Raw genomic sequence first — 14,046 nt, forward strand, 5'->3', positions numbered from 1 at the left:
GTCTCAGAGAAAGGACAGAAAGGTGAGCCAGGAATGCCTGGAATACGAGGTCCTCTAGGCCCTCCAGGACGAGATGGTATTGATGGAGCGAAGGGTGAATCTGGAAAACCAGGCATTGGCAGGGACGGATTGCCTGGATTAAAGGGTGAGTCGGGTGTACCAGGTCGAGATGGATTACCAGGATTCCAAGGTCAAAAAGGTGATACTGGTGTAAGAGGATTCCCTGGAATAAAAGGCGATTATGTAAGTTTCCATAATCAACAAACGTATTAAAAAGTAGAGAATTTTGTAATTATAATTTCATTTCCCTTTTATTGTTATTATTAGGGTCCACCGGGTATACCTGGAGAACCTGGTCCGCCCGGTATAGACGGACTTCCTGGAGAAGTTGGTGAAATCGGACCACAGGGAGTACCTGGTTTCTCTGGAATTGATGGCGAGATGGGCCCTCCTGGCCGACCTGGACTCGATGGTATTAAAGGAGATCGCGGTTTACAAGGTAATTTTGTAAAACAGATTTTGTAAAATACTATCAATCACAAGTGTAATACTAGTTACAAAATATAAAAACATTACATTAAAAAAAATTATATTCTCATAAAAATCATTATCACTTTACAATTAATTATTAATATGTTCTAAATTAATTATTAATATGATTTATAAAACAAAGAAATTATCAAAGCATCTTAATTATTTTATTCAATCATGATTATTTAATAATATATTGTACTAGATAATTACTATAATATTTATCAATATAAAAAAAACGGATTTATATACGTAAAGTAATTCGATCATGTCAAATAAAATTAAATTTTAGGACTCGTCGGATTGCCCGGTATTCAAGGAGCAATAGGAGAAAAGGGAGATCGTGGTCCGCCAGGACCTACAATCCAGATTAAAGGTGAAAAGGGTGAGCCAGGTATTCCTGGATTTTCTGGAGAAAAAGGAGAGAAAGGAAATCAAGGTGTAATAGGTATCTCTGGTTATGACGGTGAAAAGGGCGACAGAGGTCTACCTGGACTCGAAGGATCTCCTGGACCTCATGGTGCTCCCGGATCTAAAGGTACATTTTTTATTTACTATATACTTAAATAATAATGAACATTTTAATATAAATGTATACAATGAATTACAAAAAATATTCAATCAAACTGCAATTCTTTATCTATATTTTAAATATTAATAAAATATATAATTGTTTTCTATATTTCTGTAATTGTATTTCTTAATTTAATGCATATTTATAAAGCATTATATGTCTCATATAGGTGACCAAGGACCTGCTGGTATTCCTGGAATTCCTGGAGTTACGATAAAGGGCGAGAAAGGTTTGCCTGGTCTATTGGGTAAGCACGGTAGAGATGGATTTCCAGGACGACCTGGTGAGAAGGGTGAACCAGGATTGCCTGGTTTGCCTGGACCAAAAGGAGATATTGGTCCTTATGGGCCAGTTGGACCTCAAGGTGAAAAAGGTGATCAAGGGCCACCAGGTCTGACTGGACCTCCAGGACGCGATGGCAATTCAGGTCTCGAAGGTGCACCTGGATTACCTGGTGAGAGAGGTCAAAAGGGTGATCAAGGACTGCCTGGATTATTCGGTGCTCCAGGACAAAAAGGAGAATCCGGTTTTCCAGGTGCTAATTATTATTATATTTATTTCCAATTAATTAAAAAACTATTACTATATAAGTTAAAAATAATTATTAAATAGAGTGAGTATTTCAATAATATATTGCAGATAAATATGTACGAATAATACATTGTACGTAAAAGCATTCTTATTAAATATACAATAACTTTAATCCTTGAATAAAGTAATTATAATAAATAATTATATATATATTCATCTAATATTTATTGTACTTTTATCATTAAAGATAATATATTTTTTGTTCGTATTAAAACGACGAAGAAAATCATTATTTATTAATTCTTGAATGACAATATGACGTTTAGTAATTCATTTTTAGGACCAAATGGATTGGATGGACCTCAAGGAGAAAAAGGTGAAAGAGGTTGGGATGGTGTAAATGGTCTACCTGGACCAATTGGTCAAAAGGGTGATAGAGGATATCCTGGTACAGTTGGATTAATGGGTGCGGTTGGTTACGAAGGTGAAAAAGGTGAAAAAGGTGAAGACTGTCTCGAACCGCCAATGGGACCTAAAGGAGATCGCGGATATCCAGGTATGTTTATAGTAATTTTTACAAATATTTATATTTTATATATATTTGCTCAGTTTTTAAAATAAACAAAGTCCACATTAGCACAAGTATATACTTAGTAAGTAATAAATTTGAATCAAATTACGTTCCTTAAAGTTGTTGAGTTAAATTATTCAATCCCAATATTTTAATTAAAATTTAAATTAATAATATTGAGGTGGCAATCTATAGAAATAAAAAAATAATTACAAGAGAGTATAATTTGGCATTATGAATTTAACAATGTATGTGCGTACGTAAAGATTTGTTATAAAAAGTATAACGCAAAAAATAAAATTTTCTATTGTATCATTTATTTATCTAAAATATTATTATTAATTTATCTAAAATATTACCCGGATTTTTTATTATATTATTTAATACGATACATCTAAAATTGTAAATATTTTTTAGGTCCGACCGGACTACCTGGTCCTCAGGGAGAAAAAGGACTTTCAGGTCCGCCCGGTTTCCCTGGCGTAGATGGTATTAAGGGTGCGCAAGGTTTTATTGGTCCACCGGGAGCACCTGGATTATCAGGATTACCTGGACCTGTCGGTGCACCTGGTTTATCAGGTCTTCAAGGTCCCGTCGGTGCGCCAGGACTCATCGGCGAGCCCGGTGCACCTTGTGAAACGACACCTGATTATCTCACTGGTATCCTTCTGGTTAAACACAGCCAAAGTCAAAGCGTGCCGATTTGCGAACCAGGCCACATAAGACTCTGGGAGGGATACAGCTTGCTCTACACTGACGGCGATGAGAGAGCGCACTCTCAAGACTTAGGTAAGTCTTATTTCTCAAATTATATATCTATTAATATATTAAATTCAATAAATATATTTAAATTTATTAATATAACAGAGACTTCATTATTTAATTTCATTATATAACATTAATAAAAAAATTGGAATCTTTATTCATCGATAATAAATATAAAAATTAATTTATATAATTAGTATTGACAAAATTAAGATGTATTTTTTATTGTTCATATTGTTAGTATTTTAGATATATTTTATAAATATGCATAAAAAGAGACAATAAAATTTTATTTATTTAAAATATAATCATCAACAACATGATTTTCTATTCAATCTAAAAATAAATATAAGATAATTATTGATAATAAAATGAAACGTAACTTCATAATAATATAGATTTTCTTATATTTACTTTGTCGTCTATTTGATACGGAAAATAAAAAAACACAATATTTAGAGAAATCTCATTTTTTTATTTTTATTGTTATAATTTTATCAGATTAGATTCATAACTTTATTACGACTTTCTGACCTTATTTTCTATGAACGTAGTTTGTCGAAGATTTACGCGATTAATTCTGATTATCTAGATTAAATTGTTATTACTCGTATTTGAGCATTAATAGACACTTAAATTCATTATTCAATGGATTTATATGCATCGCGTCACATATTTTTGCAATCATGATCTAATTAGCATCGATTAAGCACATATTTGCATTTAATAAAACAGGCCATGCTTGTTTTTTTTGTAAGTCTTGCCCTCAGTGGGAGATATTGCGATCGCACGAGATAATGCGATTTTTTGATCTCAAAGCAATAAAATTCCATTTTTTAACCTAAACAAACTCGTCCAATGAATGATTATAAAACAGGTTATGCCGGCTCGTGTGTAAGAAAATTCTCAACGATACCCTTCCTGTTCTGCGACGTCAACAACGTCTGCCATTACGCTAGTCGCAATGATCGTTCTTACTGGCTATCTACCAATAGACCAATTCCCATGATGCCCGTCGAAGAGGCGGCGATAGAAGAATATATCTCCAGGTACGGGTTATGCTATTCACTATGCATATTGTGTGTCGCCTAGATTTTTATTGCGAACGCACATAAAGTTTCTGCATTCCTTAGAAAATAGTCATAAAAGTTATACAACGAAACTGAATATTTTCAGTCACGCTAAATTTTATGATATAAAAAAGCATTTTATTTTTGTTCTACCATTAATAATTAAGTATGTTTTCAGTTTTGTTTTTTCGATTTTCCAATAATTAAGTCTTTAACTTATTATCAAATCTAAATATATAATTGAAATTATAATTAAAAAGCTGTATCATATAAGATTTTTATATCTTTGAGTTTTAAATGATGTTGACGTATCAATATATCAAATATATTGATTTAAAAATGTGCAAGATTAGCTAAAATTTAATCAATATGCATAATATTGATCATCGAAAAAATTAATGTAAAAATCGATGTAATATATTTTTATGTCCAATTTCCTATTCCTATTTATTTTCTATTTCTATCTATAGCCATTTTTCTACAAATAAACTGGTCTTTTTTGACGTATAAAAATTTTCGGTTAATACACAGTTCTTTAGTATTATGAGAATTTAGACGTTGAAGACTGATATAGATCATACAGATTTCACTAACTAAATAAATTTCTAACTTCTGCGATAGATGTGTGGTATGCGAAGTTCCGGCCAATGTGATAGCGGTACACAGTCAAACGATAAGCATTCCAGAATGTCCGGCGGGATGGACCGGTCTTTGGATCGGTTATAGTTTTGTAATGGTAAGTAATTTTTCCTATTGCCGTTGCATAGCGTAAGATATAACTTCATATTTTCCATTTAACATTGTCTTTCAATAAAAATAAGTGATATATTTTTTAACTGACAAAATTATCAGCTCTATAAAGCTGGATCAAATCAGCAGAATCAAGTCGGATCTATTGTATTAATTTCTGATATTATTTTTCTTTTTCTTTTATTTTGAATTGGCCGTGCCGGCTTAATATTAAGCTAGCATCGCACTGTCATGATTTTTTTCGAAGTGACACACAGTACAAAATTATCATTAATAGTATAAAATGAGTATTAAAAATTCCAATAAGTTCGATTCTACTGATTTGGTCCTGCTAGCTTTATAGAGTTAAAATTATCAATGTACGCAACTATCTTAAATCGATTACATTTTGCTTTAATCAATTATTAAATTAGTTTAAAAGTAGCAATAAAAAATAGAAATAAAGAAAAAAATTAATATCAAATAAATAAATTAAATAAATTAAATTAAACATAAATTAAATAAATTCGATCGCACGGTAATTTTGACAAACATTAAAATTATACTGAAGGTTGAGAAATGGAAATGTGATTTTATGATGTGTAATTAAAAAACCTTTCATATGCACTAAAAAATAAAATTTCAACATAAAATTTTCAACAGAACTATTTAAAAAAAATTAACAAGACAAATCGAATTTATATCAAAAATACATTAATGTTTAAAATTACTTTAATGTTTAAATGTCTTTTACTAAAAAATTTGCATTTCACACAAAGTTGTATTTTTATCTTTTATAGTAGTTTTATACAATTATTTTTCTCCTAAATCGTCTAAATTCGGAATTTGCTTCATATTCAGTTAGAAAGCTCACATCAATCATACTCGAAATAAGGCAAACTTTCATCCCAATGTGCTCAGGAAGCAAAGATTTGTCTCTCGCTGAAAAAGTGATCCATTTTATTCGAAACGTTCTTTCTTTCTCAACAATTTGATGATATTTGAGTAGCTAATAAATGAGGCAATTTTACTAACAATTTCTAATGTTTAACTTTAATTGGCATTTGTTCAAACATTAACTGTAAATTCAAAAATTTTTTTTACGTCGTGAAAAATTTTATAAATGTTTTTCACAACCTTACATATATTAAATGATCTTATTCCTCGAATTTTCATCTTCAAAATGAAAAAAATCGTTCGATTATATAACTTAACTTTAAATAAAAATACAATAATTTAAAGTACACTGGATCTGCGAATACACTGAAAAGAAATTTATTAATAAGTATTTGGACAGTACTAATTAAATATTTACTAAAAATATATTTATTATATTTGATACAAGAATTAATTTGATTTAATTATCATTTTTTAAAATAGATATTTATTTGCCATAAATGTTTAATCTGTACTATAAAATATGTATTAAGATTTAGTAAATTATTTTTTTAATGTACCTATTAGGATAGAATAAAGACAAAGGATAGGATAGAAAAAGATTAAAAAAAATTCAGATTCAGTTGTGATTTTGGATCATTCAGCTGGAATTATAAAATTCTAGTAAAAATGTAAAAATTGGAAATATAAAAATTGGATGCTTAAATATTAAAAAAAATATCTTTGCCATCTTTTTAGCATACCGGCGCAGGTTCCCAGGGGGGCGGCCAGTCTCTGTCGAGTCCTGGTTCCTGCTTGGAGGACTTCCGCGCCACACCGTTCATCGAGTGCAATGGCGCCAAAGGACACTGCCATTACTATTCTAATCAGTACAGCTTCTGGATGGTGACCATAGAAGACAGCCAGCAGTTCAGGAGCCCCGAAAAACAGACCCTAAAGGCGGGTAATCTTAGATCCCGAATAAGTCGCTGCCAAGTTTGTATAAAGAATACATAAACGTACGTGCCACCGTTACACATAGAACACATACATGGACATACATACACACATACATATACATTTATAACAACATACACACATGACATACATGCAATACACTTCTTTTTCTCCCTTTTTTTTACACGAGAACCGAAGCGAAACTATCATTACGAATATAAACGAGCAGTGATTGAAACCGATACAATTTCATCGAGTGTCTCGACATTAGAGATTCCACGCGGAAATGATCTCTATGTTTATTCGAGATAATGAAAATTCGTTCGATTCGCGCGGGATACATTTTGTCGCGTCTCCGTAGCACGGAAAATTGAACTCGTCGGAATTGTGCTGGTTCCATTCTCTGATAACAAGGAAGAAAAGAGCAGTAACGTTTCGCGAATGGTACGATGGAACGGAAGTTCAGACGACATCGTCCGCTCCGCGTCGACGATGTTAAGAAATAAAGAGAACGGACGTATCCTTCTCTCCTGTGATTCCCTCTGCCTCAAATGTGTTCCGCAGCCACGTCTTGTCCTCATTATTTCCTGCCTCCTCGCTCCTCATTGTCAGAACGCTTCCAATGCTCTGGATAGTTTCTTTTTCCGAGAGCCACCCTTCTCATTCGTTATCTGCTCTCTTTTATCCTAGCGCTTCCTCTCTTTCGCCATATGTGTTTTCTTCTTTTTTATATGTATAACTATTCAAGCAAGTGCCTTTATAGCGTACTCTATTCTAGCATGTAAAATAATATATATTTATATTCTCTCGTATGAATCTCGTATTGAAGTCTAAGTTTATTGTACCACCACGGACACTGCCCATATCCATATGGCACATTTTACATATTGTATATTAATATAAACGATCTTAGCCTGGTAATCGTGTGACGCCAAATATTTAAATAAATAGGTATTTTGCTACGTAGCTAATAAAATTCTATTTTCAAACCGACTCATTTTTACTTGTTTATATCTGTTCCTAAATAGTGCGCCAGTGCGACATTTGCATATAAAGCAATGAAAAATTTTTATAAAAGCCCGAGGGAAAACGTGATAAAAAAAGAAATGATTGCTCATTCAGTTCATATTCAGTTCATATTAGTCTATCAATTTTATACGCGAATATTTTGCAAACGACAAAAGCGGATTGATAGCTTCATCCATATTACTGTTGTGCATGTCCTTTACATAGTTTAAAATGCGCAAAGAAAAGTGTATTTTAATCATCTCACTTGCAACATTTTCTCGAGTGTCTTTTTCCGCAGTGCATAATTACTGCAAGACTTTAATTGAATTCAAGAGATATTTTGCACGGAATACTCATTTTATCGCGAGAGTAAGAAATTTATTCCGGCAAATCTCTATTGCCAGAAGAGTTTATTTTGTCTGCAGATGCAGCTATTACATAGATAATATTATATAGCATCTTATTATATAGATGATAATTGCTATAAAAATTTGTCAGTAGAGAAATACGACATATATGTATAAAGAAAAAAAACAGTTTTATAGAAATGTTTAAAAATTTTTATAAATATAGATCTATATAGAAAAATTTAGCTAAATATAGATCTAAAAATAATTATGTAGGACACTTAAACTGGTTGCTTGTTAGAATATTAAAAATGTTTTGTAGCATTGTCATCAACATTTAACCGTTTGATATAATTAGATGACCCAATAAAATTATTTTCGGATTTAAATAGAAGAAAGGCCCCTATTATGAGATACCGAGTCCATTTTGAGTAAATGCTAGAAGTCTGTAGGCAGAATTAAAAAAAAATAATAGGTCATTTTGAAGGGAATTATTTAGTAAGCTTTAAGATAACATTATATAAAATTTAATTCAAATCCACTTTTTAAAAATTAAAGAAATGTTAAAAGTGAGCAAATTGCAAAAAATTGTGTTCCTAATATGAGATGTCTCGAGAAATCGATAGTAAAACGCAAAGTATATCAGCAATTAAAAAACTTTATTTAATGTTTCTAAAATACAAACAAACACAGCCAGTGTGCGCGAAAAATGAGCATGCGATAAATTATATTCAGAACTCGTTTTCAGGTAGTTGGAAGCATCGCAAATATAGGCACTCGACGTTCCAATTGTCTTTTTTATTATTGCACAATAACATTTATACTTTAGCAATGATTTTAACTATAATATAGGAACATAGATAGGAATATAAGATAGGAACATAAAATTATTTCATATTAGGAATATTCTCTGATATTACAATTTCCAGTATCTCATATTACAATTTCCATGCCTTATAGTTTTACGATCATCAAATCTAACTTTTGTAATTACACAATTCAACATATCCCATATTTTTCTATTAGTATAACCTTACTGTATCACTACATGAACAATTTATTGCAAATATTTATTTATTAAATAATAAACAAGATTTAAATGTTCATCTTGAACTTGAATGAAACTTGAAGACATCCAAATTCTAAAATCTTGTTTTATGATGACTACAGGCATGATCTAATAATGAATTTCCTACTAAATAGTTTTCAATCCAAGAGCAATAAATTTATGATGGAACCAATATATATATATATATATATATATATAGTATCTATTAGATTAGTAGAAACGCCGCTATCTCATATTAGGTGCCTATCTCATAATAGAGACTTTCCTCTATCTAGTTAAATTTTTAAAATCGTTTTTTCCATGTATGAATACAAAGAGACTTAAGAAAACAAAATTCGTTACAAATTTTTAATTTTGAGTTAAATTCCTGTTAGCAAAAATTTATATCTAATTAAGATATTAAATAAGTAGAATTAACAGTTAATGTTAAATTTTTTTATCAAGTTTCCCAAATATAAGCATAAATTAAATTTTTCATACCTTCCAAAAGTAAACTTGATAAAGATATTAATTTTTAAGTTTAGTAAATTTTCGGTAAAATTTATTCTAAATCAAAAAATTCATCAAAAAATTTTCGGAGCTGTTAATCTTACTCTGAAACAAGTTATGTGTGTTTTATCAACGTTACATGCAAGGCCATTCGTTTATTCGTACAGCATGCAAGTAAACTGTCATCTATGCGATTTTTCGTGGCGATTTCATGTGTATGTTCAAATGTCTCGTTATGATAATCTGTTTTTCCAGAAGGGAAATTGCTAGCGCACTAACGTCGCGGGTGCACCTTAAAGTTTCGAAGGGCTGTCTTCGTGTCAAGAAAGTTAAAACGCTTGCGGAATTCTATAAGAAATTGATCAAGATCAGTGTCAGTCAAAAACCATTTAATCTTTCATTAATTCGATAAAAGTTATTTCAAAAATAAAATAAGGGTTTAAAATTCTAAAAGTAATTAAAACAGTAAATTATATTTAAAATATATTATTTAATTTATATATTAACTTTCGAATCTTTTTTGGCACAAAAGTACAATTTTATTCTTAAATTTTTTTGAAATAAAGGAGAGCAAATTAAATAAAAGTTTCTTAAATATTTGAGTTAAAAAAGTATTTGATAATGTAATTGAAAAGTAATCTTAAATTTTTTCCATATTTTTTGAAAACTCGGAATAGTAAAAAACTTGCACTGAACAAAAAAGACGCAGATTGTAGATGAAGGATTAGTTTCTTTTTTGCTTCACTCGCAATTTATAAAATATTTTTTTTATTCTTGAGAATATTTTTTTCGATTTCGAATAACTATATAAACCTTGATAATGTAATTATTGAAATCTGTCAGTTGTAAAATTCAATATACAGCACTTCTATCTTTAAAATCCATGGATTTTCTCAAAATAATAACATGAAATTAACTTTCTACTCAGCTAATGTGAGTAATATAAATAACAGAAATAACATTACTTAAGATCTAATTTCTTCAGAATTACCTTAAAGTTGTTAATGTACAAAAGAGGAAAAGGGAAAAGAAATCAATATTTCATATTATATCAACAGCAGAGATATATTCTGTAATTTCACAATAAGATATAATTTACTTATGCATTTTGTGCAATTATATTTTTCTTTGCATTATTCTGGAAAAATAAATGATTTTCACACTTGTTAGGAATTTATTTATTCACAGGCTGTTGTCGATTTGTTTATTTGAAGGTCGATTTGTTTATTTAACGTATCGATTTTTCGGATCAAGATGCAAACGTGAATACAAGCTATACAACTGCGTATTATTTACTTTGTTGTGATATTGCCAATTGATTCATTAGCATACGTTTTCCTTTCTTACATGCAAACAGCCTTTCACTCGTATTTGTAACGCCACATTCGATCAGGGTGTGAACGAACGCCTTGTTGAATGGCACGAGGATTGAATCGAAACGGAACACAATGCTCCACCTGTAATGTACGCAGTTTGTACTCTTCTGCGAGTTTCCATCGAGATACTGCACATTTCCCCATGCATATATCAAGTCAACCTACGGAAAATATTTTGTGTACGGAATACGATATACGACACGCAAAGAGCATTACAGAGTTACAATACGCGAATTTATTTTTTGAAACATATAGCCTTTGTCATATGCTTTTCTATTGTTGTATGTCCATCTTTTGTATTATCCAATCTTTAAAAAGACATATTGAGGAGATGTTGAGATCGCAAATCTTAAATGTTAAGAAAATTGATAGTATTAATAGTACAAATAATTTCGTGTAATTTTTACTGCAGCCAATCGAAGGTTGGTACAACAGAGAAAGTATGAATTTCATTGAGGTTGAATCGTTATTACCTTATTTCTTGGTAACTACAACATAAATTTGTTATCAACTTTCATACATGTATTTCCCATATTCATTATTTTCTTTGAATAAGATTTAGAAGATAACAGGATGAGCAGGGCTAAATACTTTGCTAAATCTCAAAAACAAGTGAGGAATGACAGAGAAACTTGATAAATCTATATCTAAATCTATATCTATAAAATCATGGAAATGGACTGTTTATAGTCATTATTACTATTTTTTTTTGAAAAATTAGTTTATTGTAAAATTGTAACAAAGCAAGTTTCTCTATTTATAAAAAATTGCTACGGCCAGAATTAACTGTAACAATACAAACAGACATCTATTTTTTATTGACCTCATCATTCATTAATTATTATTATATTTTATTTCCAATAACGAAGAGATTTTTCTATGACAATTTATTAATTATTATTATACTTTATTTTCAATGACGACAAGATTTTTCTGTAGACATCTTTGTTATGAATATATGCATTTTAATGAGATTTTATATAATAAAAATAGTAAATATAAAAAATAGGCTCGTGTAAATGCAATGCAATATAATTTATATCAAGGCTTTTTTTAATACACAAAAAAAATAGTGTGCCGATAAGCAGGAAATTCCTGTTAGTATTTCCTCCAAAAAAAATCTTATATTAATTAGATGCGTGTATTTATAACACGTATTCTTCTACAAAAATGAGATACATAAGCTACAATTAAAAATAAATTCTCTATAAAAAAAAAATTCTATTATAATAACTCGAATAGCCTTTTGAAATAAGAAGCTATACAAAATAATACGCTTATTTGTTAGAAGAAGTTTGTCATTTATGTGCTACCGTAGTACGCGTGCATGTCAGTACATGCAAGATATTTTAGTATTGAGAGAACTGCAATTCTAAATCCAGTACTTTATGATTATACAAAATTTCTTTATTTTTTAGAATATTCTCTTGAGATATATAAATGGAAAATCCTCTGACATTAACATAGAACCGTTAAACGGTAAAATATTTTTTTTTGGGTGAACGAGCAATTACAGTTAATTCATGAGATGAAATTCGTTTTAATTATATAAAGTACAATATCATAAAATTCAAACATTTCAGCTCACAAAGTTTTCCTCAGATAATAAAATGATAATAAATAATAACATTTTTATACTCCCTTACAAAGTTATCGAACATACATATAATAAATAATAAAAATTATCGCTCTAAGCTAATTTTACATACTTATTACTGCGTTAAAATATTACTGATCAAAATAAATATCTAATCAAAAGTTTGAAAGTCCAAAATATAAAAGTATGTTTTACTAAATTCTTCGGTTGTTATCGAAAAAAATAGTAAAATAAAATTATACTTACAAAATAAAAATAATTAAAAATACATTATCTCATTCATTAATATTTATTATACTCACTTTATTTTCAATGATGAGATTTTCTATGATCATTCATTAATCATTGGTATACTTTTAATAACGAAGAGATTTTTCTGTAGAAGTAGTTATAACGAATATATGCATTTTAATAAAAGTTTTTTTGATAAAAGTAAAATCAGTTATACAGGAGATAACAGGAGAGTAAAAAATATAAAATTAAATTTGTAAAAATAACTTTTAAAAATAAAATATAATCATAACATTATACATAAAAATATATAAAAAGCGGTGTCTGCAGAGCGTCAAAATAATGCTACAGTTATGCAAGATTTATTGTGCAGCGAGGATATACGCAGTCTTTTAAATCACAGATATGGCAAATAATTTTACCGACAAGAACTATTGTGCCAGTTTATCTGGCAACGATATGATAAGGAAGATATTCTTGTCGGAAGCATTGTCAAGAAGTTTTTTCGAAGTCGGTCAGCGTAGTAACTCGAAACGAGCCTCCAAAGAAGAGTCACTTCTAAAGAATTAAAATAATGAATATTCAAATAATTTCTTCTTATGAAAGATTCAAAATAATCAGAAATTTATATTTCACAATCAATGACATCATGTATTTAAATGCGCCATTAAAGAAATTAATCAGCCAATGGCGTGATAAACCGGAATATAGATTTTTAATGACAAGAAATGACGTACATGATAAAGTTTATTTAAAAATTCAAAAATTATACATTTAAAATTAAAAATACATTAAAATGTTTTTTTATGATTCTAAAAATTTATTTTGCTATTTTGTTTATTTGCAAAATCGTTGATTGTTCCAGTGTCAATTATGAATTACCAAAAATATTATAAATATTCCAAAAATGTTTAATTACTCTTTTACAAATTATCTTTTACATGTAGCTTATATTATAATTGTGATTCGAGCGTGGCTAGTACGATTATTTGTCAAAATGATAATTGGGAGCACTCAGGAGCTGTACAAAATTTATTCAGAGTACAAAACTATAATCTCAAAGTTTTATTGAACTATAATCTATTTAATTGAACCGTGAAATTGCATCACAGAAATGTCAATTTATATCATTGGTTGCAATCAATGTTTGAATTTCAATTCAAACCCAACGCTAATAGATTCAATATAATTCTTATCCTTATAGTCATAAGCGATATCTGGTGCAGCTGTTACATTTTATATGTTTTTATATTACGTACAATCTCCTTTTCAAATATGGTAATATTTTGTGTTACGTTTGAGAAATATTATTGCTATCACGTTAC

At 29.5% G+C, this 14,046-nt stretch overlaps 1 protein-coding gene across 1 annotated transcript; it reads left to right on the forward strand.

The window, feature by feature from the left end:
• Positions 1–3: 3 nt before the first annotated feature.
• Positions 4–6,664, forward strand: LOC105623419 (collagen alpha-2(IV) chain-like; the record flags this gene model as incomplete). The annotated part of the gene is made up of 9 exons (XM_012204812.1): positions 4–243; positions 328–499; positions 824–1,069; positions 1,275–1,631; positions 1,977–2,192; positions 2,625–2,996; positions 3,850–4,021; positions 4,664–4,778; positions 6,407–6,664. Coding segments are annotated over 9 exons (2,148 nt in total), but the record flags the coding sequence as incomplete, so codon positions are not given.
• Positions 6,665–14,046: the final 7,382 nt, after the last annotated feature.

This window comes from Atta cephalotes (assembly GCF_000143395.1).
Source record: "Atta cephalotes unplaced genomic scaffold scaffold00057, whole genome shotgun sequence".
Lineage (NCBI taxonomy): Eukaryota > Metazoa > Arthropoda > Insecta > Hymenoptera > Formicidae > Atta > Atta cephalotes.